This window comes from Anthonomus grandis, chromosome 13 (genome assembly GCF_022605725.1).
Source record: "Anthonomus grandis grandis chromosome 13, icAntGran1.3, whole genome shotgun sequence".
NCBI lineage: Eukaryota > Metazoa > Arthropoda > Insecta > Coleoptera > Curculionidae > Anthonomus > Anthonomus grandis.
This window is the reverse complement of record NC_065558.1, coordinates 20,184,860-20,212,739: the sequence shown is the minus strand read 5'-3', so window position 1 is coordinate 20,212,739 and position 27,880 is coordinate 20,184,860. Positions and strand designations below refer to the sequence as shown.

The following is a 27,880-nucleotide window of genomic DNA, read 5'->3' as shown; positions in this document are numbered from 1 at the left end:
ATTGGACACATAAAAGTATAAATGACAAATGGAGGAAGCTTAAAAAATCTACTTCTTCTCTGGATGAGAAAACGACCAATAAACTAAATTAAAATGCTAATGGGCGTCGAGATGGTGCGCAAAACTGAGAGTTGATAACTCGTTAGATGATGGAGTCGGACTCCAAGACCGGATAGTCATTCTAGCTAAGAAATATACCACTGTTTTAAAGCAGAAGTGTTTGCTCTATTAGAAGTTTCACATAATAATAAAGAATGAGAACAAGAATTATTCTGATAGCCCGATCTTATGAGAATCTTAATACCTAGATCTAAAATAAAGATCTAGATAGAAAATAAAGATTATCTCTAATCATAATGTTCATTAATGTTAAATGAGCGGACAAAACTCGGGAAAGGCTCTGCAAATCGCATCGTAGGTCCAGAACCATATTTGATCTCAATAAACTCTGAGCAACGAATTAGTTGGGTTAGGTTGATTGTGTCTTAGTCAAAACTAGAAAACTCGGACTTTTAGCTTATGAAAAGCTAATTACCTACCTGACGCCTGCCAGGTACCCTTGCTCTTAATACTATGACTACTAGTTATTTTATAATTACAATAGAAAACATATAAAGTATAAAACAGCAAAATGGTTTTTCATGTTACCTAAAAAGCAATTAAAAAAATATAAAAAATACATAATAATAAAACTACAACAAACAATATAATAAAACTATAGTGAGGACAATATATTTTGTTGTAGAATCCCTGAGTAAAGGCTTTTACACTGAGATTGATTATGTTTAATAATCAATAAATAATTGGTATTAAGAAAAACAACTACTCTATATACAAAACAAACATCTTGGTAAGAAGGAATGCGGAATGCAGATTTACGTATCACCACATTAAAATAAAAATTCTGGACGATTCTTCAGTGTGAGTCCACATAGGATCGAATACATATAAGCGCGTGAAGCCACAGTGGTCTCCTATCTGCATTAAAATTACATTGTGTTGATTAGCAGAAATGATTCCGTAAAAACTGTTGGTCTGTATTTATTTGTGGTGCCTAACAACAACTAGTAAATATATATCAAGCCTAACAAATAACTAATAGCAAGTTTTCGGTACCATTTTAAACTTTTTAACGCAGGGACGTGTTATAGTTTTTCAATTCGTCACTTGTATCTATGTATGATTTATTCTCTGGCTTTTTGAATTAATTAGTGTTTCGTCTTTTACACAACCATTTCATGCTTGTGTTGAGTGCTAAGGACTAGTACATCTCTGCGATCTTTTCATTTTACTTTATATATCCCATGTTTACATTCTTCTGCTGCATATTTACCCACATTTTTTTCTATTACAATTCTAAGAATAAATTTTCGATTTGATCTCAAAGTATCCATGAAATGGTTTTTTTGTTGCAAAAGAGCGATTGCAAAAAAAATAGACGTATAATTGTTTTTCGTACACAAAGTACGTCCATCATCCAGTAGGTGTTCCATCAAGTCCATAACAATTTTCGTGTGAACGGAAGTCTCTTTTGTTCTTTCCTTTCAAGAATAAACATTGAATTCATGTGTGGAGCGTCCATATATAGTTTGAACATCTTGATTTTAAACTTATGACGCTTGGTGAAAATATATTGTTTAAATTTAAACCTTCCACGAAAAGGCACCAGAGTCTCATCAATACAAATGAACCCTGCCGCAATATACACCTTGAAAAGACTTTTGAAGCATATCAGTGCGAGGTGTAGTTTTTTGCAGTCTGTCTTTCGAATCTAAATCATTATTAGAAAAGTACCACATTTTAAGCAATAACTGAAGGCGTTTTTCAGAGATTATACGTTTTGTGTAATTTTTATGTATTTTTATTATACCAGTAATTTTCTAATACTGTGAAATTAAATGACATAAACCCATCCACATTATAATCGCAATGAATGTTTGCATTTCATCTACGCCAGTATTACGTCAAGAATTGAAAAGAAAGAAAGGAAATTTAGATATACATTTTTTCAAAGTTTTATCATAGTATGCTTCATAACATTCACCAGAGAATCCCAATGTCATCAATGTACATATTATGTTCCCGTTGATGGTCCCCATTTTGGCTCAGTAGTGGATAATTTTCGATTCAGCTGAGTTTGGTCATTGGTATCATACCATCATCATTACGTAGCATTTTTCTTATATCTTCAATTGTTGGTTGTATACTGGCACTACTGGTAGCACCAACGATTTGCACAACAGCTCCCGATGCTGAAGGTTGATTTTCATCAACAAACTCAGATGTTTTTGAAGTAGATGGTTAGTTTTTATCGTAACCGAATATTGGATTTCCTGATTTTTTGCTTATTCACCTTTTTTTTAGGTTCACAACTCCTGAATCCGAATCGGAGTCAGATGTATCGTTGGATGGTTAGATCCCCAAATAAATATTATTCTTCCAATCCATCTTCATCCGATAAAGCCTCTTGAAGTAGGTTTAGGAGACGACATTGTTCGGCTTCGTATGACATATTATAGGTATAACTACACGTCTGTGCATTACATATATAAAACTACGAAATTGACACTAATAAAATTTCGATTACAACTTAAAACTATGAAAATCACGCTAATAAACACAAAATGCAACCTATAAATGTAACAAACTATTGACACTATTACCAAAAAACAACTGATGGGATTGAATGATTTGCTACATAGCGGACCGAGGATATACTTGTCAGAATATTCAAAATACGACGTTGACACATTGTTATCACATGGCAAATCGGGATAGCGTGGTTATAAGCAGCCGCGTGATATAAATACGTCACCACAAAAAAGTGTCAAAATTGCGTTTTTTATGCTTATTTTACTTTTATTTTTATATTGTTTGTATTTGGGATTATTTTTAATATTATGGTATATAGGTACTTTTTTTCCAGTCTACGGTGGCAGTAAACGTGCTAAGAATGGCTCTTCCCCCTATTTGATAAACCGCCTCGTATCAAGAAGTAAACTTCCTTAAACTAAAATGTGCCAAAAATCACCTACAGACATGAGCAGAGAACTCAAAATAATGCAGCTTATCCAACAGCATCTCATGATTCATAAGAATAATAGACTTGTTGTAGTCCAGCAATACAAGTCAGGAGATAAGTAAGGAATTCATGTTCTTACAGATGTCACTGGTAACCTTGCTAAGTACTGTTGATGTACTATGACAAGCCCTGAACCCCGACTGAATTATAGACAAACTTTCTAGGTGCAACAACGTTATTGATCATGTCCGACATCGACAACTTTACCACTCTACTGCCTAAGCAAGTTTGCGCTTGTATTTATTAAACGATTTATTTTAAATTTTATAGTATCAGTTATATAGAGTTTGCACAGTATACGAGATCTAATTATTTTTAAAGGCGTAAATTGGTCAAATAGCTGAGTCAGTTCAAAATTAAGCTTATCAATGGGCTCTTTAATAAATTCCTGTTCTAATACTCAGTTGAAGTCTCATAACTTATAGAAGAAACAAAGAGCACACTATTGAAGTTCTATGAAATCTCTATAAGTAAAAAGAGTGAGTTTAGTTTGTTCAAATATAATATTTAAATTTAAATAAGAGTAAATAACATCCGTGAGACCCCATTGAATCAACTCCAAACTATGATCCACATGACGTCAATCAAGCTTAATTTCCGAGTCACTTGAGTTGATTCATTAATTACCTGGCATAGATTGTGCATCTGTAAAATCGAAGCAAAAACCGCATCTCTCCACTACGATCCACTACTCCACTACGATCTGCCAATAAATTCACATTTATATCTACCTATCAAAAAAAAACAATGTCATCATACATAGGAGACAGTGCTATAAGAAATGTATCAGTGATAACCAGCTGCTTAACACTACAAGAATGGGCCTATACCCAATTCTTAGAAAACAACGGACTGACTTAATTTCAGCATATAACTAATAATGTTATAGGTATGCTGAAATTAAGTCATGGTCCCACTTAGTAAGTGGAACTATTAAAAAATATTATATCTACAGCACTTTTAAGAGAAATCACTAGCTACATAAGTACACAATCCGCCACCTCTTGTCAAGCGATCACTACGAAATAGTTAATAACTAGGGATACTAACCATATGATTAGGATAATGGTCACTTAAACATGTCTTAGTTAAAGCAAACGAGTGGTATTTTTCCCTAATTACTAGTTCTTTTATATTATTAAAAGAAGCAATTGAAGATCTTATGTTAACATGTGAACTGTACAAATTTTGTAAATTATGTCTATCTGATTAATATTATTCTATTTTAAGTGGTTCATGTATCTTGCTTTAGAGATACCGAAAAGCCAAAAGGAAAATTTTGTACGTGAAGTTTGTATATACAGGGTTGCTCGAAAATAAATTACGACCATCAACTTAATTTTTTCAAAGAAAAGCACCTTTTTTTTATTTCATCTTTCAATTTCGCGTGGAATTCTACGTATGTTTCATGCATTCATGTCCTATACCTAAAGTCAACAGTTATCGAAAAAAAGACGATTCATGTAACAAATAAAAAAAGAACAAAAATTAAGTTAAATGTTCAAAATGGTTGCCATTCACGGCTTGACAATATCCAAGGCGATCAATAAAGTCTCGTTGCATATTTTCAATCATTTCCGGAGTTATGGCGTGCACTTCTCTGCGAATTCTCTCTTTCAAGTCGTCTAGATTATTTGGCCTATTAACAAATACCTTCGACTTGAGGTATCCTTACAAAAAAAAGTCCATTGGTGTTAGGTCAGGCGACATAGCAGGCCATCGATTGGACCATCGTCAGGACCAGGACGATCGTCAGGATAGTCTGGGTCCAACCGATTTGGAAATAAAGCTAGTAATGCTGGAACTAATTAAAATTGAAGAAAATCGAGATACACTTGTCCCGTTAAAGTCTGTTTAAAGAAAAAGGGACCTATTACTCTTCCGCGCACTATTCCACAACACACATTTAGTTTTTTAATGGTACTGGGTGTTTATCTCCATCATTCAATGCAGATTTTCTGTTGCCCAATATCGACAATTTTGTCTGTTCACACTACCATTCAAACAGAACGTGGCTTCATCGGAAAAAATAATATTTATTACTAAATTATTATTTAGATTGCACATGTTTTGTAAGCGTTCACAAAACTCATCTCGCTTATCGAAATCGTCATCAAATAACTCTTGCACAATAATAATTTTGTAGGGGTGATATTTGTGCTTTTTAACTATTCGGTGAACTATAGATTTCGCCATGTGTAAATTTGCCCCAATCTGCGACAGAGGAGTGCATGGATTTTCTTCCAAAGAAAGCAAGACGTCAAGTTGTTCATTTTCATCTTGAGCAGGACGACCAGATTTCGGCAGATCTCTAACATGACCGAATTCTCTAAATTTAGCCTCTATTCTACTCACTACCTTTTGACATATCGGAGGACGATCAGGATGGATTTCATTGAATAATTGAGCAGCTTCTCTTTGAGTACGTGTTCTATCACCAAACTCAACCATGCAAAGAATTTCTATTTTTTCTCGTTCCGTTAACTTTACCATTGTGAAAACCGCAACTTTGCTCGTACACTTCATACTTGACCATATCTGTTTGGCGTGCAACTGTCATACAGTTTCTATGAAAATACACGGTCACCAGCCAACAATAAAAAAACACGAATGAATGGAATTTTGATCTGTATAAAAATTTTCAGAGATAAGGTGACTCGTAAGGTGAACTTATAACGTGAATAATAATGTTTGGTCGTCTTTTTTTCGATAACTGTTGACTTTAGATATAAGACATGATGCATGAAACATACGTAGAATTCCACGCGAAATTCAAAAATGAAATAAAAAAGGTGCTTTCATTTGAAAAAATTAAGTTGATGGTCGTAATTTATTTTTGAGCAACCCTGTATATACAAACTTCACGTACAAAAATGCGCAACTTGAAATAAAAATCGACGGGTCCGAGGGTTTTTTGTTCGAAGACACCCCTGAATTTTAAATGAATTTAGACATAACTTTTGGGATGCACTGTATATCAAATTTTTATTACTAAAACTGTCATCTACGTACTCCCTTTTACATTTATTAATACCTCTATTATGTTTTAAAAAAGGCACATACACTAACATGATGGTTGTATGTAGGGATTAAGTCCTAAGTCCTAAGATTCAGCCAACACATAAAATTAAAATATCATTTAGGGTTAGTTTTTCTGTCAAACAGCAGAAGCCTTTTGTGATATGTTTGATTAATAAAGCTTTAATTTTATCTTAGTTATTCTACCTCTTTTGGCCTTTCAAGATACTCACTAGAATAAAATAAATTGGAACACACAGAATTTTCTAGTAGATTAAGCTTTGTCATGTGATTATTAAAGAATCAGTATTGTGAATTAACTTTGTAAAAAGTGTTTGATAAGTTTTTCTCTACTTGTAACATATGCTTATTTATTATTAGATCTGTTTCTTTAGAGCTAATTATTTATCAAATCAAAGACTATTTAAAAGTATTTGAAATGATATAAATCTTATCGAGCAAATTTCTGATTATAATAATGAATAAAAAATTATCTTAATATTTATTTTATTTTTCTTTATTTAATTAGATATCTGAGTAATAAGCATTTGGGATAAATACTAGCCGCATTAATAAATGTTAAATTATTTAGTAAGTATCCCAATAATCTGTTTTTATCACCTTAAGATTTCCCCCATGTAGTATCAATTTCCACCTGCCAATATTTTCAGGAAATGTAGAGAAAAGCGAGAAGTGACGGTAGAAAATGAGATTACGCCGGAAATAAGGAGTCCCGACCAGACACTGTCCCTTATTGACATAGAGGAAGGAAAACTCATTCCAAACGACCAGGAAAAACATGTCGAGGGAAAAGCGAAAAGCAAAAGGTGCCCCAAGTAAGTAGATATACCACAAATATTAAAGTGATAGCGCCAGTTTCTGCTAAGCGAAAGAGTGCCGTAAATCCTTATTTGGTATAATGGATAAAGTTTGTTAAAAGATTTCCGCATAAAAGGGGAGTAGGATGATCTGTTTTCTTAAAACTTATATATAGCGATATAATTTTAATATATTAAATGTTAAATAATAAAAATAATAGTAATTAACTTATTTATGTTGGATTATGACTGTTTTTTTTTTGCTGCGTATGGTTTATAAAGTATGGTTCTGTTTTTTGTTGTGTGTATGGAGTCATTTATTTTCGTGCGCGCGCACTTAACTTACACATAATTATACACGTTAATAATTTTCCGTAAAGCTGAAATTCAGGACTGTAGTAGAATTATTGGTTAATTCCATTTTTTTGTTTGAATTTTGTAGATTTTGATTTAATAAAGTTTACACATATAAAAGGTTTTGGTTATTACTGGTTTCTTACGGTGGGCTTGAACCAATTTTAATGCATAATCCTTAAAATAGTTGAAGTTATAATCAAGAAGGGATATCACCAATAGTTTTTCTAAATCTTCATTAAATATTCTAACAATACTGGCAACGCCGCGAACATTCAGCTGTACTTCATCGTTCCGGAATTATCGCGGTGACACAAGCGAGCACACCGCACGATATTTCTAGAGATGCGTGGAAGGTTAGCGAATCTTCCGGAACCATGATCTGCCGAGTATATAGGAAGCCCACGCTGACGGGAGGCCAGTTCAAGTCGGAATATTGGCGCGACTTTTAAATCGGACATAAAGAATAGTACATAAATACGGTGTAAATGAATATTTCTTGTAGTTTTAAGTGATCGTGTTTAGTATAGTGAGTACGTATATACTAAAAACTAGTTGACTATTTTTATGCCTCGAGTGTTTAAATTCTCATCCAACGAATGGGTAAAAACGCTACTTTCATATGCTCGAATATACGAGCATATGAAATTGTATTTATATTAAAAAATTTTCCAGTGTATATGCTACTTTATTAATTAGGAGAGACCGGGGCTGGATATTACACGGGGCAGATTATTATTTTTAATTAAAGGCAGCAGTCTTAGATGGTAACACCTGTTAGCAGTCCTATTATATACACCGTGAGCACATCAACTCTCAGTCTTTGTTTAAACGATTTCGAGAGAACATTATGTCGTTAATGTAATATTTTTCAATTTTCGTACTAAAAGTAATTTCTTTAGTGCTCCATTAAACGTTAGTAACTCAGTGATTATAAAATTTAGTGACGTGATAATTGGTTTATGACTCTTCAGAGATATGTAAATAAAGTATAAGAAAGCCGATCCGGTATATTTGTCTAAAATAATTTTGTACAAAAATAGCTGATTTTAAATATCCCCTGTTTAGGATACCAAAAACATAAACAGATACTCATAGCATTTTAGGAGAATGAGTTAGCTGCCAATGTATTGGAATATTCCAGAATATGTCATGGCCTCTAACCTAAAGACCTAAAGCAACTTGCATTTGAGTTTAAAAAAAATAATAATGTAGCCGTACCAGATAATTGGAATAAATTTGAATTTGCATACTCTGATTGGTTTACGGGATTTCTAAAGCGACATAGGAAATTATCAATATGCACACCCCAGGCCACTAGTTTGGGACGTGCTACGAGTTTTAACAAGCACAATGTAAGATTGTTTTTCACAAACTTTCTAATGATTTAGATATAGATACAATTTTGGTGTCAACAACATTTTTTATTTGGACGAGACAGGTGTAACAACCGTTCAACAACCAAGAAAAATTTTAGCTTCTAAATGAACAAAGCAAGTGGAAACAGTTACATCGGGGAAAAGAGGGACTTTGGTGACAATGTGCATAGCGATAAACGCAGGTGGTAACACAGTTCCACCCATATTTATATTCCCATGAAAAAATTATAGAAATTATCTTATTTTCGATGGATCCCCAGGATGCATAGGAACAAATAATCGATTAGGATGGATGACCAAAAATGAGTTTTTGGTGTATATGAAGTACGTGAGATGTTCAAAAGAAAAACCAGTGTTGCTCATATTAGATAATAATGAGTCACACATATCTCTTAATGTTGTTGACTTTTATAAAGACAATGGAGTTGTTTTTTTAACGTTACCTCCTTTGCTCCCATCGTTTTCAACCTTTAGATAGGAGCGTATTTGGGTCCCTCCGAAAATTCGTAAGTAGTCAGATGGATTCCTGGATGAAATCACACCCTGAAGTGACTATGGCGATTTACAATATTCCATCAGTAGTCAGGAAAGTACTTCCGTTAGCTATAACGCCAAAAAATATAATATCTGGATTTAGGGCTGCAGGAATTTCCTTTTAACCAGAACATTTTTGCAGATGAGAATTTCCTACCATTATCAGTGACTGGCAGACCAGATCCGTACATAGAATAAGAATCTTTACTAGATAGAGCTTTAACAAACCAACTACAAGTGAAAATACTACTAACTCTCAAAAGGTACCTCTTCTACAATCACCTAGCTTGCGAATTAATTAGAGCGTGGATGATCAGCAACTATCTACATCAGGCGGCATCTCTAATTCGATCATCTCTAAGTAGCCCAAATTGTGAGCCCAAAAGAATACCTTGAACTGAACCACAAAAAAAGATTCAACAAAATAGAAAAAGATATACTGCGATCTTGGCAGATACACCAGAAAAACGGGAGTTAAAAAAGCGAAAAAAACTACGACAACAAAAAGGGAAAAAAGAAAGCAAAATGGCAAGTATTTAAAGAAAGTGATGAGGAAAACAAAGACTGTTTTCGTCTTATTTGCTGCGTGGCATGCAGTGTAAAGGGTGGGCACATGAGCTCTGCAGCGATGGATCTTCGTTGCTTACGTGTGTTCACTGCGTTCTAATTAATACGGTTTTAAAATATACATATAATAATCAGAACTGCACTAAACTGATAATTAATTGAGTATTTACTTCAGCATTATTAAATATATGTTTTAGTTTATAAGGATTTTTTTTATTACTAAACTTAATAAACAATTTCTAAAGTGTCTTTTGTTTGATGGTTTAAAAAGATAAAATATATAAATAAATTACAAGTTTATGGATAAAGTAACAACCTGCCCCAATCATGTAACATTTTGCCCTGGAGTGGGGTAAGTTATCAAGTAAATTGTAATGTCAGATGTTCTATCACTGTTGCCTCTCCTACGTCAAGATCCAAGACCTGAATTGATTGATGATGGTAAAAGGATTGATTGAAAAAATTTGTCAAATTACCATGTCAGAAAAAACATAAAATTTGATTTAAAATTAAGGTGCTTTTCAGTGCACCACTTACTCAATATACCCAACATACTACATAACTAAAAAACGTATTACAATTAATTTCGTAATTTATAGTGTAAATGTATATTATCAATTCCATGAAATAAAAAATTGTTAGATTTCTCCAAAAACCTAATTTCTGTGTGAACCAAATATATATTTTTCTTTTTATACTTCTTATACTTACATCTAAAATATAAATAATCACATTACTGATAATCACACTCCGTTATCAAACAAAAAACAAAATAAACGAAAAGAAAACTGAAAGGAAACAGATAAAAGCCAAGGAAAACAATTAAAAATAAAAATGAAAAGCTATTACATATCTGTACAAAAAGTCTCTTACTTACTATTATTCTCGTTGCTAGTGGCAAAATGTTGTAAGTTTTAACACCAAGACATTTAATTGATCTGAGATTAAAAGTTGTGGTACTACTAGGAATCTGCAAGTTTCTTTCAACATTAAACCCTACTAGGTTTATGTTGAAAAAAACACACATTTGTTTTCAATGCATACTGGTCGCGAGTTATATGTTAACATTTGGATTAGTATCACTTCACCAATGGCAATTTTGGAAAGAGATTCTTTTATTTTATGAAAATGTTGTTTCATCCAAAAAAGTATATGTCTTCTCATAAATGGGTTATCTTCTAATACTCCTTGAATATCACAGCAGAATTCAAAGCGTCTATCACGATTTCCTGGTGTTAACGTATAAATAAATTGCGGCTTGATTTTTAATGATATTATTTAAATAATTTCAATAATTTATATAATTAACATTTTGCCGGGTTTTTTAATCGCTGTGATAAGACCCATTGCAAATTATGATTTAAGTTTTCTGTGGCCTATACAGTAAACTGTTTAAGGATCTGCAGCTTTTTCTACGAACATGCTAACCTTTTTAGTGAGAATCTGTGAAACACTTTTCAAAACACTTACTTCCATTCTATAACCTCCCTTTGTTTTTTGCCCTAATTAGGCTTTTAAATAATGGATCATTAAAAGTTGAGAATATCTTAGAGACTTGGCTAATTTTGGCTATTTTTCTGGCTCGTTTTCATGTGAGAAAATAAACATATCCTAAAATTATTTCCTAGAAAAATATGATCCACACATGAACCATTGGTTGATGTCCCTCGAGTTGAGCCATTGATGGTGCTGCCAAATCCATAAAATGTAAGAGGGAAGCATATTGTTTAACCTCCATATCTTTCACATCATTAGTAGGAGGTGTTCTATAGCCACATATATTAAAATTAAATTTTTTGGTACATGGTAACCCTTGATATTATAAAATTTGTGTGTGACATCATTCTTATTGAAGTTTGCATGGTTATAGTAAATAATAGAGTTATTTATAAAGATTATTACTTTCAATGGCCCAACTCTTGGTCAGTATAATATCACGGTTTTTAGAATTATATGCTTTAAGAAATACAGGCAAGTTATTGAAGTTTTTGTGTATACTACGTATTTTAGGTAAAGAATACTAAATATCTTCATGATTAACTTCCAGTTTTTGGTTGTGTTTCGTATTTGCTTGAATGCAATTAATACATTTCTTATCTCTATTCTTCGAGCAGCTGAGGATCCTATGGTTCTCTGCACTACATCCTCATATTTCTGTTTGCTTCTTACATTAAGTATGTTTGTGATATAGATCCTGCCTTTTAAAGCATCCTTGTAAATATGTATCTTTAAAGATAAGGGAACTATTCCATTCAATAAACAAACTTTTGTTGCTAATCATCCTGTGGAACAGATTTAGTAAAGTTTCTTTATATAAAGTATACGTATAATTAGGTATACTTATCTTCTTTTATATATGTGATATTAAATCTCATTGTCACTAACACAATAATTTTGTTCCCAAATGCAGGTTTCCAAATCGCTAGTACTTAACCCACCAATATATCTACTAATTTCAAATTTCAGCTGGGTCATTTTGGTATTTTGGATACTATTATGAAGATGTAAATACGTTGATTATTCTTCTAGTTTTTGTACAATTTTATTCGTATTTTGTAGTTAAAGTTGAGTCGTAGGGTTTATTTAGGGTTCTACTCACGAGTGGTTTAATATTTTCATCTATAGTATCTAGTTTTCAAGTAGTTCATCTTGTTTGAGGGCCCCATTTTGGTCCCAAAAGTCACCAAAAGTGTGTTCCTGAATTTCGTTACAATATTATAGTCAGGTAAGCTTTTCTCAGCTTCTAAACTTTTTAATCCTGAGCAAATATAAACTTGTTGATATGGTAATAGCGTTTTAGAATTAAACTTTTAAAGACCACCGGGTAGCAAAAAAAATCTCATAAATTCAATATCTTCCTTTTTTTCGTTATGCTTTTCCAGTAATTTTAAGATAATGTCCAATTTTCTTAATTTATATTCTGAATCTTAAACTATGTATTAATTAACTAAAATATTCCTAATCTATTCAAACTATATCACATTTTCTAAATATTCAGTACAATGGTAGAGCTTTTCCAATACTTAACTTTGAGAGTGTTGCCATTTATTTTTCATCTTTTACGTATATCACTTATCCACCATGCGTATCCACTCTAACCTGAAAAATATAAATTCTGATTTTCTGGTACATTTGATATTCACCTTTTACAAAAAAATTTAATAATATTAAGCTGATTTAATATTACATAACATATCCAAGTTTATCTAATTATATCACAATCTAAATATAACCGTGGCATACGAAGTTAGGGCAGGGGCTTAAACTTGTAGGACAGGAACCAGAACATAATGGAAATGAACGTTAATAACTTAGAAGCTTTCATTCTATTAATTTCTCTGCTGGCATATATTATAGCCCTGTTCGGTTCCCACTTGGGAACTGCGAAACATATATTGTAACTTTTAATAGTACGAAGCGAACAGGAAGTCAGTTTTATCTTATTGTTTTAGTATATTATGAGAAACCTTTTTAGAGAAAATGCCTAATTGGATGTGCTTGTAAAATATGAAAGCTAGTATAAAAAATCGAACAAATTTTGAAGTTATAAATATAAAGTATACATGTTATTGGGACATAACTGCCCTAAATGACAATTTGAAGATACGGGCTGTTAATTTTTTTTTTACAAACTGAGGATTTATTTATTGCTCTAAAACAGTTTGAGATATACAAATGAAATTTGGTGGGTTTTAAGAGGTAGTAATATTTTTACAAGAATTTTATATTCATCCATTTCCAATGACAATTTTCATATCTTATTATAAAACAATTTAATGATTTTCCTATAGTTGTACTTGCTAGTTAATTTTAAAAAACCTAACGTTTTTTGCCTCCAAGAATAGAAATAATGAAATGGAATTTTGTTGATTTTTTTTCAATATTTTTGGTCTTCCACGTTATGTATTCGGTTTTCATTTGAGTAACTATTTATTTATATTGTCCACAATTTTAAAATAAAAGTAATTTTTCATTGTGATCCTAACATTAAAAAAAAAATGTTTCACATTTTCTAAGCTTTCAAGCAATTTCAATTTTTTAAGCAATTTATTTCAGATATATAACCTTGATTTCTGGTGTCTTTCAAGAACATGAAATATTTGTTGCTTTCTAGGCATTTAAAATATTTTTTCGAATTATTTCAGGCATTTGCGCCGTTTTTAATGTCGTTTATTTTTAACTTTAAATATTTTTTCATCATTTCTAGGTTTTCGAAGAAGTTTTATATTTTACCTCCAAGATCTGCATTAGTAGAAAAGCTGAAAACACTAAATTCCTTAACCCTCCGTTAGTAAGGTGGGGTATATCATACCCCAACCTACTTAATATCTCTATAATTTTGTCCGTTGCAAAATACGTAGCGCCATCTCGTAAGTACTTTTAAAGATAATGTCAAGTGATCGAAAGCACGTGTTTTGGAGCGCGTCAGTCGCGTGTGAGCTTTGATCGACGCAAGTAAAGTGATTTAGGGTATATCATACCTCAGCTTACTATTCTCGTAATTTTTTTTCTTTAATTCTTTGATTCTTTTAGAGGTAAGTACGACATATTATATATAAATTATTATTATTATTTTTATATAATATTATAATAATATTTACGTATAATATTAATATGTTATAAACCTATAATAATTATTATTATTACTCTATTGATATTTTTTGTTTACCTTGAATTTCATTTGTAGATATTATGTCTGCTCGATGGTCATATGAAAAAGAGCAAGAAAAGTTTTTGAGGCTTTGGGAAATTTCGGATAATTCATCAGAGGTACCGGAAATACTTGATGAGGAGCCCATTGAATCCGGCTCTGAGGGCGAGTTTGACGACCACCACGTTAGCCAGCGTTCTGAGGAGTCTGATTCTGAACAAGAAATATTAGAAGATGACATTGTCGAGGAGTTTCCGCCTGAAGTAAAGTCAAGGTATTGATGGGGAGTTGACAAAAAAACTAAATGGGTAGCTAATCCAGGAAATAAGGCTGTGCGTACACGTCAGGAAAATATTATTATCCATCTTCCGGGACCAAAAGGTGTTGCTAAAGAGGCCAAAACCCCTTTTGATTGTTGCAATATTTTTATAGACGAACTTATTATTGACTCTATAGTTGAATGTACTAATCGGTTAATTCAAACGAAATCTGAAAACTATAATGACAAATCGATCGTACAACAAACAACAGCTTTAGAAATGGAAGCTCTTATTGGACTACTATATATGTGTGGTCGTCTTAGGGCTAGTAGGTTAAATTTAGATGAGCTTTGGGCTAGCGATGGATCCGGTATAGACATGTTTAGAGCAACGATGCCCCTAAAGCGTTTTAGATTCCTACTAAGCTGCCTGAGGTTCGATAATAAAGATTCTCGGGAGGAAAGACTTAAAATTGATAATCAAGCTCCATTTCGGGCAATATTTGATCGGTTTGTGAAAAACTTTCAAGCAGCTTATGTACCTTCGGAATATTTAATAATAGACGAAAAACTTGAGTCTTTTCGCGGTAGGTGCGGATTTCAGCAGTACATACCAAACAAGCCAGCTAAATATGGTCTCAAGGTATTTGCACTTGTAGACTCAAAAACATTTTATGTACTAAACTTAGAAACATATGTAGGCCAGCAGCCCGAAGGTCCGTACGCCCTTAGCAACAAACCTGCTGACATAGTTCTGCGATTGGTAGAACCAATTAGGGGAACAAGGCGAAACATAACGTTTGATAATTGGTTTACAAGTTATGACTTGGTAATAAAGTTACTAAAAGTATATAAACTTACTTCAGTAGGGATGCTGAGAAAAAATAAAAGAGAAATTCCTGGCGACTTACTCAAAACAAAGCGAGAAGAAAGAAGTTCCAAATTTGCATTTCAATCAGACGTAACATTGGTCTCTTATATTCCAAAAAAAAATAGAAATGTTCTCCTTTTATCAATTCTGCATCATGACAACACAATTGATCCCGATTCTAGGGACCAAAATAAACCAGAAATAATAATGTTTTACAACATGACAAAAGGAGGAGTAGATACGGTCGATCAATTGTCTGCCACTTATAGTGTATCAAGGAATAGCCGCAGGTGGCCACTAACTCTATTCTTTTTTTTACTAAACTCAGCTGCTATAAACGCTTTTGTAATTTTTAATTGCAATACGAATGAAAATCTAAAACGGCGCTTTTTTCTAAAAGATTTATCTTTGAGTTTAGTAAAACCGTTCCAGATGAGTAGACTGCAAAATCCGCGAATAAGTCTAGCAGTGCGACGTACGATTTCCGATATACAGGGGGAAATTGTCCCAACAGTTGGAGAAGACACAAAAAGGCAAAGATTTTCCAGAAGGTGTTATATATGTCCAAGAAATAAAGATCTGTAGCTCTGTAGCTCTGACAACTGTAGCTCTATAGATAATATATAAAACATAAAGCAATGTATAAGTTTATATTTTTCTTTAGTTATTTGTAGTTTATGCTTAATCAAAAATTAATTTTTAAGTAAATATTTTCAAAATAATAATATATTTTTAATACCTGGTTGCGTCTTGTTCAAATTTTTGTAAAAATTTAGGTCTTTTGAAAATAAACGTTTAATTTTTTTTTGATTGGTTATTTGTCATGTGTTTTATTTTTATTTACTTTCAGACCAATACAAAAACTTTATTTATTGATAATATTTCAAAAATATTTAGTTTATATTCGAAACATGTTTGTTTTTTTATTGGGGTATGCTATACCCCAGCTTACCAATCTTGTGACAATTACCAACCTTCCCAACGGAGGGTTAATGAATTTTCGGCTCTTACTTGATTTTACTATATTAGAAAAGGCTTATTATAGTATAAAAGGATTCTACCAGGATGCACTTTAAAATTTGACTATATTTTGCTTTTATTGTGATATTTATATGCTACTGTAAGCTTATGTATCTATATCAATCTTTCAAGCCTTATATCAATGTTTGTATTTTTTAATTTTTTATATATAATTGTTTTATTTAATTTTTGCACTAATAAATCAATTGTGAATTTGAAATCGAATTTCAAGCATTTTAAATCATTTTACATGTTTTCCAGGCTTTTTGAGGTAATTTTTCTTTTTGATCCTTGAAAATATATTTTTAATATTTTCCAAACTTCTCGAATTGACTGGATAATTTTTTTATGTAAAAGTTTTTAGAGGTTTAAAATAATTTTTGATGCCTTCCAAGTTTTCAATTTTATTCCAGGCTTTTACAAATTTTTGTTGTTGGTTTTTTCCAAAAATTTGTAATTTTTTTTTGTATAATGTTTTTTCATGTCTTAACGTAATTTTTAGTTTATTCCAGATGTAGAACGTAATTTTCGGTGTCTGTTTTCACGTTTTTATTTCTATTAATTTAAAATATGTTTTTCATGTTTTCCAGGCAAACATTTATGGTGATTTTTTATTATATTCCAAGCATTTGAGGTGGTTTTTTTTATATTTTCCAGAAATTTTAAATATTATTCCAATTCTTCTAGGCTTTTGGGTCATTTTCATTGCAAGATTGTTTTTTTTTCCGGACAATAATCAAAAACCCGGAATAAATATTTGAAATACCAGGATTCCAATAATAATTTATTTCAAATGTCCCATTTTGATAACCAGCATTCTGATGGAGTAAGATAAAAAATTGTCCGCAATAAAATGGAATATTATTTCGAAGACTTCATTTTTTAGGCTCAAGTGCCTAAAATAAGGCCTGGAATAAAATAAAAAATATTTCAGTTGTTTCTTTCTTATTCCCAGATGCCTGGAATTCATTTTTAATGCATCTGAGAATTGATTTTGTTTTGTCATTTCCAGAAATCATATAAATAAAAATAATTTTCCAGGTTTTTCAGGCAAATCTTCGAGGTAATTTGTCATTATTAGAGAAATTTTTAAAAATGGTTCGATTCTTCCAAACTCTTGGGTGATTTTTCATCACAGATTTGTAATATTCTTTGTTTCCTGGACAATAACTTTTTGATTTTATTCCATTGACATATATCCTATTGGCAATAATTTTAATATTTTCCAAGGATCTGAATGCCGAGGAAAAATATGTAATTAACCATTGACCGGAAGTTGTATCGATAACTTTCCTGAAAGATTACTATAATTAAAATTTATAAATACCAATCTTAAGTCCTAAAACTTTGAAATGTTAAATTGACAAACTAAATCTTGTCTTTTTAAATACTCACTTGTTTTTTTTTTATAATTCGGTTAAAAATCTGTTAGCTGAAATGCGAGTTATTATTATTATCGTCTTAGGCTACCCTTGGCCATTCTCACTCCATTTTATTCACTCATCCCAGACATTCTAGATGTCAGAAGAATTGAGCTCGGTGGCTGACCTTCTATATTCTTTCCTCTGCTGCTGGTTGTTGTAAGAGTTACCCAGGAACTTTCTAATGGTACTCGATATTACTAAAATAATAAACTTTTGTATTGTTTTGTATAAATTTTTGATTAAAACGATTTCTCTCAATTTTTTCAACAGATTCCTTCTTTTAATTCCCGTTGTTGAATTTATAGTTAGTATCGTACAAATTGCATGCATTTGCAGTTGTCTTATAACTCGGCCTTCAAGGTCTCAACATGCCTTTTCACCACATTATTACTGTTGGGAATGTTTACATCTATAAGCGTCGTTTTCTTGTTCTCCTTGTCTGCGAGAAAAATGTCTGGTCGATTATGCTTTACTATTTGATCTGTAAGCAGTATGTGGTACCAAAAGAGCTTACACTAGTCATTTTCTAAGGTGAAGCTAGGAGTGAATGTATATGCCACTTTCTTCATTTCCATTAAATGTAGTTGAATTGATAGTTCTATGGGCAAATTTTGCTACTGCCTGTAACTTTCTTTGTAGTCAGTGACGACAAAGATTTGACACCGACGTACGTATGTACGACATATTTTGTACGTACTCCACGACATAATGTAGGATACAGTACGTATCCCAAAAGACTTATAACGTACTATGGACGTATATAGGACGTCCACTTTCCGCAGGATTCTACGTCATGTATTGGACATAATATGACGTATCTACGAGTTTTACACGACTTCTATTTTTGTGTGATAAAATCTATTTGAGCGAAAAAATAACTCATTTATAAAAACGGAAAATATATTGATTATAAAAATATATAAAACAAAACATGTATATGTCTAAAAAACAAAACAAAAAATGCACGTTTAAGCAAGTACATAAAACAAATGTCATTTGTTCTTCGCAACTATTGTGGAATAGTCTTTAATTTTCTTTGTACTTTCAATCCCTGCTTGTGGTGCTGAACCTTAAAATTATATTTTAAAATAAGCAAATTATCAAATAAGTAATATAAATTCGTTACCACTAAAATGAGTAGATATGCTCTTACCATGAATTGGGCTACATCGTAGTGGATAGATCCTTCCTGCCACTGAGTGAACAGTAAAACTAAACTCAAATGTAATAAGAAAGTATTAATATAAGCCGAATTTTGATAAATCCTAAATTCACAGGAGTTTAAACGTTTATTACAAAGGACAACTCACGCAATGACGCCAATATTGCCAAGCGACGAACTTATAAATATACCTGGACTGCTAATGCATATGGCCACAATACCCAAAAATGACCACTGCATGGTGGCCGCCATTTTTATAGTGATTGTGTCCTTTTGATGTTGGTCACTCTGAAAATTTTTAGTGTTGCCAACAAAAAATATATTAAATAACGGCAATGAAGTTGACGATGCTGACGTGTGAGTGAGTATAGCAGATTGCCTAGTTTTTGGCGATTTGTAAACGACGCTTGGGTATACCGCCTGGAACAGGCGATGTCTCTTTCTCCTTATTTAATACGTGAATAATGTATCACAATCTTTATTTAAAGCTATTTGGTTCAGTTTCTCAAAACCGAATTATTGTGAATTGTCCGTCTGTGTTGTTTATAATAGAATAATATATTGAGTTGTTGACAGAATAATATATTTTTACTATATAAACCCTCTATAATTACAAACCCTCATAAAATCAACTATATTTTGATTTTTATAGATGGTTGTACCTATTAATGTGGAAACACTGTACATTGAAGGAAAGTAAAACTCGTAATAGTAAAAATAGAAAGAAAATAAGTGTTTTTAACTGAATTTAAATTTATAGAATAAGTAAATACAAGCAAAAATTTAAATGAATATCATGATTTTCATGGTATTAGGATTTATAAGATTCAAGATTATCAGAATAATAAAACAAATATTTTAAAGTGCATGCATCTATTCCAAGTTGATTGAAACTTTGTCTCATTTTAGGTGAGGATCACTTTCTTTCATAAATTTTAACGAAATTCTTAAAGAAGTACTAGAAAAATCACAGATCTAACGCAACTATCTTAAATTCTTACCTATATGTAACTTTCTATTTTGTATTTTTGTAAACATAACCTCTCAAAAACTTTAATTGTTTTGTTTCCCTACAGTTGGCACAACTAAAATTTGTCAGAGTGACCAACATCGAAAGGACACAATCACGCAAAATGGCGGCCCCCCAGTAGTGGTCATCTACTTTTCATTGAATTAGCAGTCCAGGTATACTTATAAGTTCGTGTGCCAAGCCGACTGAAAGAAGGGCGTTCGTTCTCGCATCTGTCACTTGTCTTAAACACTGTCAATAGCGTCAACTCTCTAATGTTGCCAATTACTTATTTGACAGTCAGTGGGGGCAACAAATATACTGGGTTGCTTTTGCAACCGATCTTGATAATTTTGATATTATTATGACAAATACTCCAAAATCTATAATTTTTAGATGTTTTGAAAATCCTATACCAAATTACTTTTCGACCAGATCAAAGTGTAAATTAACTAAATTAGGGTATGTTAGTCCTTTGGAAAAAAGGAATCTCGATTTGACAGTTGTTGTCTAATTTATACCGAATTCGCTGACTTTTTCTATCAAAGCAAAGAAGCATGCAAATGCTGCTTTTTCTGTTTACCTTACCGAAATTATAAATATTGAAAATAAGACTGAGAAGTCTTAAAAAAACGTATAGTTGAAAAAAATATTTCCTGGCATATAGTTTTCTGTATTAACAAAAATTTATGTTTTTTTTTTATTCTTGTGTAATCCATTGGAACTAAAATATTTTTAAAGTATTTATATGTACATGTATGAACGTCCGAAAAGAGGACGTATGGATATAAATATGACCAAAATTACGTACCCAGGACGTATGATGCTTTTTGGATGGTATGCTAGATAGCTTCTGATGTTCGACAGCCATTTCTGCATTTATCGTGGTTTATGGTTTCATCATTTGCTATATATTTAAGGTACTTTCTTGTTGCAATTGTTTGGTCTTGAATTTTTAAGAAGAAATCTTCCGTTCCCGGAAATAAGTTGTAATATTCGCGAAGGACGTGCTTTAAGAGTTGATTCCACAGACTTGCACATCTACTAGTTGCCCGATATGGCGACGTTTTAGATGTCTGCAGCTGCACTCAATGTTCATGAGTTGCATCCGCCTGTCAAGTAAATCTTGCGTGTATAACTCTCGGTGGCATGATATGGGCCAGTTTGGAAGAGCATTCACCGTGATGGTATCGATAAAACAGACAGCCCACCACATAAAACTTCAAAATATTCAAGCTTAAAAGATTTATGGAAACGGTATCTCCAATCATATAAATCAGATATGGGGGAAGCTTAGGTAAAATAAAATAAACTTGGTAAGCTTTAAATTAAATTCTAAAAGGAAATTTAAAAAATCTTTACCTATTTGCTTTTACAAGATTTCGTTACGGTCGTCGCGTTTTACATAGTTTTTTTTATCATAACATTTTTGAAGATTTTATCTAAGCCTCTTCTAAATATTTATCTGATAATCAATAGAGTGAGAAGATAAAAAACATGCTCCTCGGACAGTTCTGGAGTTTTTTCTCTAATTTGTTACATACATTTTGCTTTGCAAACTGTTCCCCACCCATTCATGTTATTTTCAGGAGTTTCCGTCTCTAATCGCATCATGTATAGTCAAGCGTTCTTAGTTACTTCATGTGACAAGTAAGGCTAGTTCCGAATACAGTAAGCTTAAGAGTAACATATTGGAACGAATTTGTGAATAGGAGTTCAAATGAATCAATCGTCTTTTTATTTCAATGTCGACTTTTCGACTTTAGAAAAGTTATCCTCAGGACACTACAAGAGAATTATATATTTCGTTTGAACTTTTTGTTCATCTATAGAATATGAAATATTTTTAAATGTTAAAGAATCGTAATTTTGAATAAGTTATAGTATCTCTGCTAAATTAATTTTCTTTGTTTAAAACTAATTAGTACTACTAATTTGCAACTGATTTAAAATACAGTGCTTTCATTTCAAAACGATCCACCCTTAATAACTTTAGATATACAGGGGGACGTTTAGTTATGTATTTACTGAAGTTCTGCCAATCACCTCCTCACCTCCAGCTAACCTCACTTTAATATGTCAAATGGGAACCCTCATCATGTGATACATCATAGTAAGGAGCGTAAAATTCTCTATTTAACGGTCCGAAAAAAAATGAAATCGGTAAATGTGTAAGCAAATAGTTAGCGAAAATGTCTAGAAATAATGAATATTCAATTTACGCCAAACTTTGGTATGTCAAATGGCTACCCCATGGTATGATACATTATTTTATAGGGCATTCATTATGCTATCAATGGTTGTAAAAAAAAATAAAATTGATTGACCAAGAAGCAATTAAAGTGTAAATCGGTAGGGTAGAAAAACAAATTTAATTAGTTTAACAAATTTATTTTATTAAATGTTCAAAATGCGCGCCGTTATTAGCAAGGCAATAAAAAAGCCTATTTTCAAACTCCTTACGAACATTGGCAATGGTCTGCCCGCTAATTTCTCTGCATTCTTGAAATATTCTATTTTTTAAATTCTCAATACTCTCAGGTGAGGTTTTATAAACTTTACTTTTTAAGTAGCCCCAAAGAAAAAAGTCTAGTGGGGTTAGGTTCAGAGACCGCGCAGGCCATTCGATTGCACCACGTCTGCCAATCCACTTTTCTCGAAAATTTTCATCAAGCCACTCTCGAACTACCAAAGTGTAGTGCGCGAGAGCTCCGTCCTGCTGAAAATGTATATTATTTTTATTTAATAATATAGCTGATCTACTTGATTTTCCATAGATTGGATGATGGAAGGGTATATTGCATTTTCTAAAAGGTTTAAATAAATTTCGCCAGTCAAATTTTCTTCCAAAAAAAATGACCCGATTATTTCATTCCCATAAATTCCTGCCCAAACATTAATTTTTTGGGGATATTGGGTATGGCCTTCCCGAAAACATGCGGATTTTTATTATCCCAGTATCTATAGTTTCTGTGATGTCTGTGATGTTTTTCTATAATGTCTGTTCACCAGGCCATTTAAAAAAAAGGTCGATTCGTCACTGAAGCAAATATTTTTCAATAAATGGGGATCGTCGTCAATTCGCTGGCACATCACTTCACAAAATTGAATTCTCCTATCAAAATCATCTTCTCCGAGTTCATGAAGAATATGAAATTTATAAGGAAAGAACTTTCTTTTTTTTAAACTTTATGTACGGAACCAGTTGAAATATTTGTTAGTTTTGCGGCCTTTGGTATAGACAAAGTTGGATCCATAGCAAATTGTCCTAGTACTTCAACTTGGCATGCTTCATCGACAACTCTATTTTCATATTTTTTCTTATTGCAAATCGATCCCGTCTCTTCAAATTTTCGTATTAATTCTAATACGTATTTATGGCTCACGTTTTTATCTTGATACCTTTCATTAAATGCTCTCGCGGTTCTGCGAGCACACCGATCTTGAGCTCCATAAAGGAAAATTATTTCTATTCTTTCGGTTAGCGTATTATACACCATTTTATTAACTCACTGTTTTAACTAAAATTGAAAAATTGCACGCGTCAAACTGACAGTTTTAATAATAATAAATCGCCTGCTTTTTAAACTCCTTAAAAATGTAAGGTATTGCAGTGTTTTTTTTGTACCTATTAGGTAGGTTTCGCAAAAAATATAAGTGAAATAAATACACATACAAAGTTATAAGACTGCAAAGATTTTTGCAAAAAATTTGAAGACACTCTTTTTTCTCGCAGATGACGGTACACATTCTTTACTTAAAAAATAAATAATTTGCTTGAACTAAATGTACTGTTTGTTACCACACATTTTAACTTCTAAATTGCTTGTATTTTTTTTTGATGATCTATCATAAAAAATGTAAGAATTTTAAAATGATGTAGGTACCACACTAAAAGTATTCATTTAAAATACCAAAGTTTGGCGTAAATAAAATATTCATCATTTCTAGACATGTTCGCTAACTATTTGCTTACACATTTACCGATTTCATTTTTTTTTGAGACCGTTGAATAAAGAATTTTACGCTCCTTACTATGATGTATCACATGATGGGGGTTCCCATTTGACATATTAAAGTGAGGTTAGCTGGAGGTGAGGAGGTGATTGACAGAACTTCAGTAAATGCATAATTAAACGTCCCCCTGTATATCTAATTTGACGTGTTTTTTTTTTTTTTTTTTTTTTTTTTTTAAGAAAGTTATTAAGGGTGGATTGTTTTGAAATGCATTAAGCACTGTATATTGTAAACTATATGAAGTTTTAGCTAAAAAAGCCACTATTTGGGTTAGGGAGTCTTATTTATTAATATTCATTTATTACTTACGTACTGTTTATTTAAATTAATTCTAAATGTTTTGCAGACCGAATGCTAACATATTTTATTTTGCATATATATTGTCTATGCCCAATTTTATAGGTATGATTAAAAATGCAATAAGTTTAGTTGTTTTTTTTTTGTTATTATTTATATAAGTATTTAAAATTCCATATACAAAATTTAAAAAAAAATTATTTTAATATTTTGTGAAATCTTGAAGTTGACTTTATAAAGGTCGAAACATAATAAAATAAAATAAAATAAAAATCGACAACAGTTTTTCCTATTCAAAAATTCTTTTCATAAATCTAATATTAAGTCGCAAAAAATATACCAAAAAAAAAAAAACACAACGTGGAAAACTTTTGCCCTATATCATTATACCACTCTTCTTGACGATGTCAAAGTTTTTTGATTTGATAATATTACACAACATTTTGACAGATCATCATCAATATAGACTTCAATCCAAAAAATTTACTGAATTAGCATTTTTTGCTGCAATTTGATAAAATTCCGGGTGTCTCATTATTATTGCAAAAAATCCAGAACTGGTTTTCTCATTTAAATCTTAAGAAAAGAATAAGGTTTTAAAGTTTTATTTTTATTTTTGTTGTTTCTGAATAATTTGCTTAAACCTGTCGATATTTGAATCAAAATTGGTATTGAAAGGTTTTGTGACGTACGAAATTTGAATTTAATGTTACTAGAGCTCCCACTTATAGATTACCTCCAAAATTATTGGTCGTAAAACTCTATATTGTTGCTTTGAGTAAAAAATTTTTTGAATGAATGTTAAATTTATTTTGTAATAATGAAGAGCATTGAAAAGTAAAATAAACAATTCAAGTCTATATTTAAATTTAGAAAGCTGATTTCGAAACGTTAAAAGCTAATTTACTGATTGATTTAAATCTAAATTTCTCAAAACTGGAGGCTGGTAGCGACTTGTACCTAGACATTTTTGATTTTTTTAACCTGAATATGATGAAGAACTCTTATTTTGCTTAAAGATGTAATTCAATCTAGCATAAAAAAGTTATAGCACATATAGCAGCCTACCAGTATTTGATGAGTTGATAACAATAATTGCAAACCTCTAGACAGGATGTTCTTGATAGATCTGCATTTCAATGGATTCTGCCTGCTCGTTGTTTATTATCAAAGTCAAACTGCTGTATTCTTGCCCTCTATTTTGCTAATAGACCTAGATTTTTGTTTGATTTTGTGAGAAAGTGCAGGACTTGTAGAAGTGCTCCATGCTTTTATAACAACTAGCAAGTCTCAGAGAGTGACACAATAGTCACGCTCTGGTTTGGACAAAGTCTTTCTAAAATATAGGTGAATAATAAAATATAAATGACTATAAATAATAAATAAATAAATTATTAATGATTTCTTCTACTTGGCTATTTTGGCTTTGAGCTAGCAAGGGTTCTGTGCCCACATTGCTAGTGTCGGTGTATAGTATTTTAATTAGTCTGGAGGTAAGGGATAATTTAGGATAAGTGCGCTTGTCACAACCTTATTTAGATGATCGAAAGCTTCTTGCCCATCTTGAGACTATTGGAATTTTCTTTCTCGGTAGTAAGTGCATAATTCCACGAAGTTACGTACGCTTTAAGTTACTTAAGTTACCTCTTTCCAGTAAGGGTCTTTCCGACTGCAATTCCTCGACCCACGATCTCTTTTTGTTCTGGTAGTTTTCTCAAATTTTCCTCCGGAGGTAGGACTCGAACACTGTAATTACTCTCACGGTGTAAAAGAATTACTCTATCAACTTATCGACTATCTTTAGGATATCAGCCACTATTACAGGATATACAAATGTGGTTTTTCCTGTAGTAAATCTGACATTTGTTTTACCATGGATGTTTGCTTGATGACCCCTCGATGTTCGTCGACGCCATTTTGATATCCGAACCTTAACTGCAGGTTTTACTATCTATGTCGGGTCTTTGTCACACCTGTCTCCAGCAGCATATTGCGAAAGCTTCCAACCACACACGCGTCGACAAAGACACTTGAATGTGGTGTTGCATACAGCGAGGAGATCTGAACGGTATTTACTTAAAGGCTTAAATTTATAATGTAGACACCAATAAATGTATTTCCTTTCTTAATGTTATGGTAAAACGTAATATCGATGGGATATTTTCAACAAATTGATATACCAAGCCAACATCTTCAGAGAGAGTGGAAAATTACCTTTCTTCACACGCGATATCCCAACAATAGCCACCATTAAAAGCTTATTTTTCTAAAATTGTAAATAAGGTAGCCTCAAGTATCAATGGTCAAATCTTAATAAGATTAGAGAAACGTTAAGGAAGAATAAGTGTCCAACAACTTTGGTTAACAGAATAATCAATAACTTTAAAATTAATGCAGAGTCAATATACGTCGAAACATTGTCTAATTTCTAAACTGAGGTTTTATCTCTATTCCCAACCCGCTAGTTCACTTGATCGATAACTCGATCTTTAATATTTTCGAGATATTTGCCATTTAAGCAAATCAGGTAGGAATCTGACTATCAATTCCTGCATGTTATCTTTAATTAGCTACATAAAATACCTTCTAGATGGCAGTTAAAGTAATAATAAAGATTCTATTTAAGATTCTATTTAATCAGGATTAATTAAATCATTGAAAATCATTAACTACCTAAAATACTACTAAATCATTAACAACTTTTAAAAAAATCTAGTTTTTAGATTTACATTTGAAAGATTTGGAACCTTCAATGAACCTTACATCATCTGTGAGCATGTTATAAAGGGTGGTTCAATAAAACATGGTCTTCTGTAGCAAAGTATTGAAATATTAATTTAGAAAATATACATTTGGAAATTATGTATGTAACAAAATATCTTGTAAATGGCCGCCACGGCTTTGCAGGCATATGCGTGATTTGACAACATTTTTAATAACGTTATTGTATACATGTAGTGGTATTTCATTGATACGGCGTCTAGTTTCGGCGTTCAAGGCTTCGATGGTTGCAGGCTTATTGGCATCAACCTGTGACTTCGGGTAAGCCCACAGCCAGAAGTCTAAAGACGTTAAGTCGCGATGTTTGATGAAAATGAAACTCGTCAATGTTTCATGGGCGGTAGAAGATGTGGCATCATTCTGCTAAAACCACATGTCATCAAGATCAATAGCTTCCAAATGAGGGACAAAAAACTGTATTATCATAGCATGATAACGTTTGGCATTCTTTGTTTTCGAAGAAAAACGGTCCAGTTATTCCTCCAGATCATAATGCCTAACATACAGAGACACTTTGTGGATGTATTGCGTTCTGATGAATCATTGTATATTTTCTAAGCCCCAAGTGTGACAGTTTTACCTATTAATGAAGCCATCGAAGTAAAAATGGGATTCATCACTGAACTGATTTTGTTTG

General features: G+C 32.0%; 1 protein-coding gene across 2 annotated transcripts in view; it reads left to right on the top strand.

Annotated features, from left to right (window-relative positions):
• LOC126743627 (uncharacterized) overlaps window positions 1–27,880 on the top strand; it is a 99,506-nt gene that overhangs the window by 36,406 nt on the left and 35,220 nt on the right. The window contains exon 2 of one of the 2 annotated variants that reach the window (XM_050450811.1): window positions 6,772–6,936. The exons of the other annotated variant lie outside the window; for it this stretch is intronic. Within the exon in view, the coding sequence (XP_050306768.1) occupies window positions 6,772–6,936 (165 nt within the window). The remainder of the gene's footprint in view (window positions 1–6,771; window positions 6,937–27,880) is intronic. 2 annotated transcript variants of the gene reach the window in all.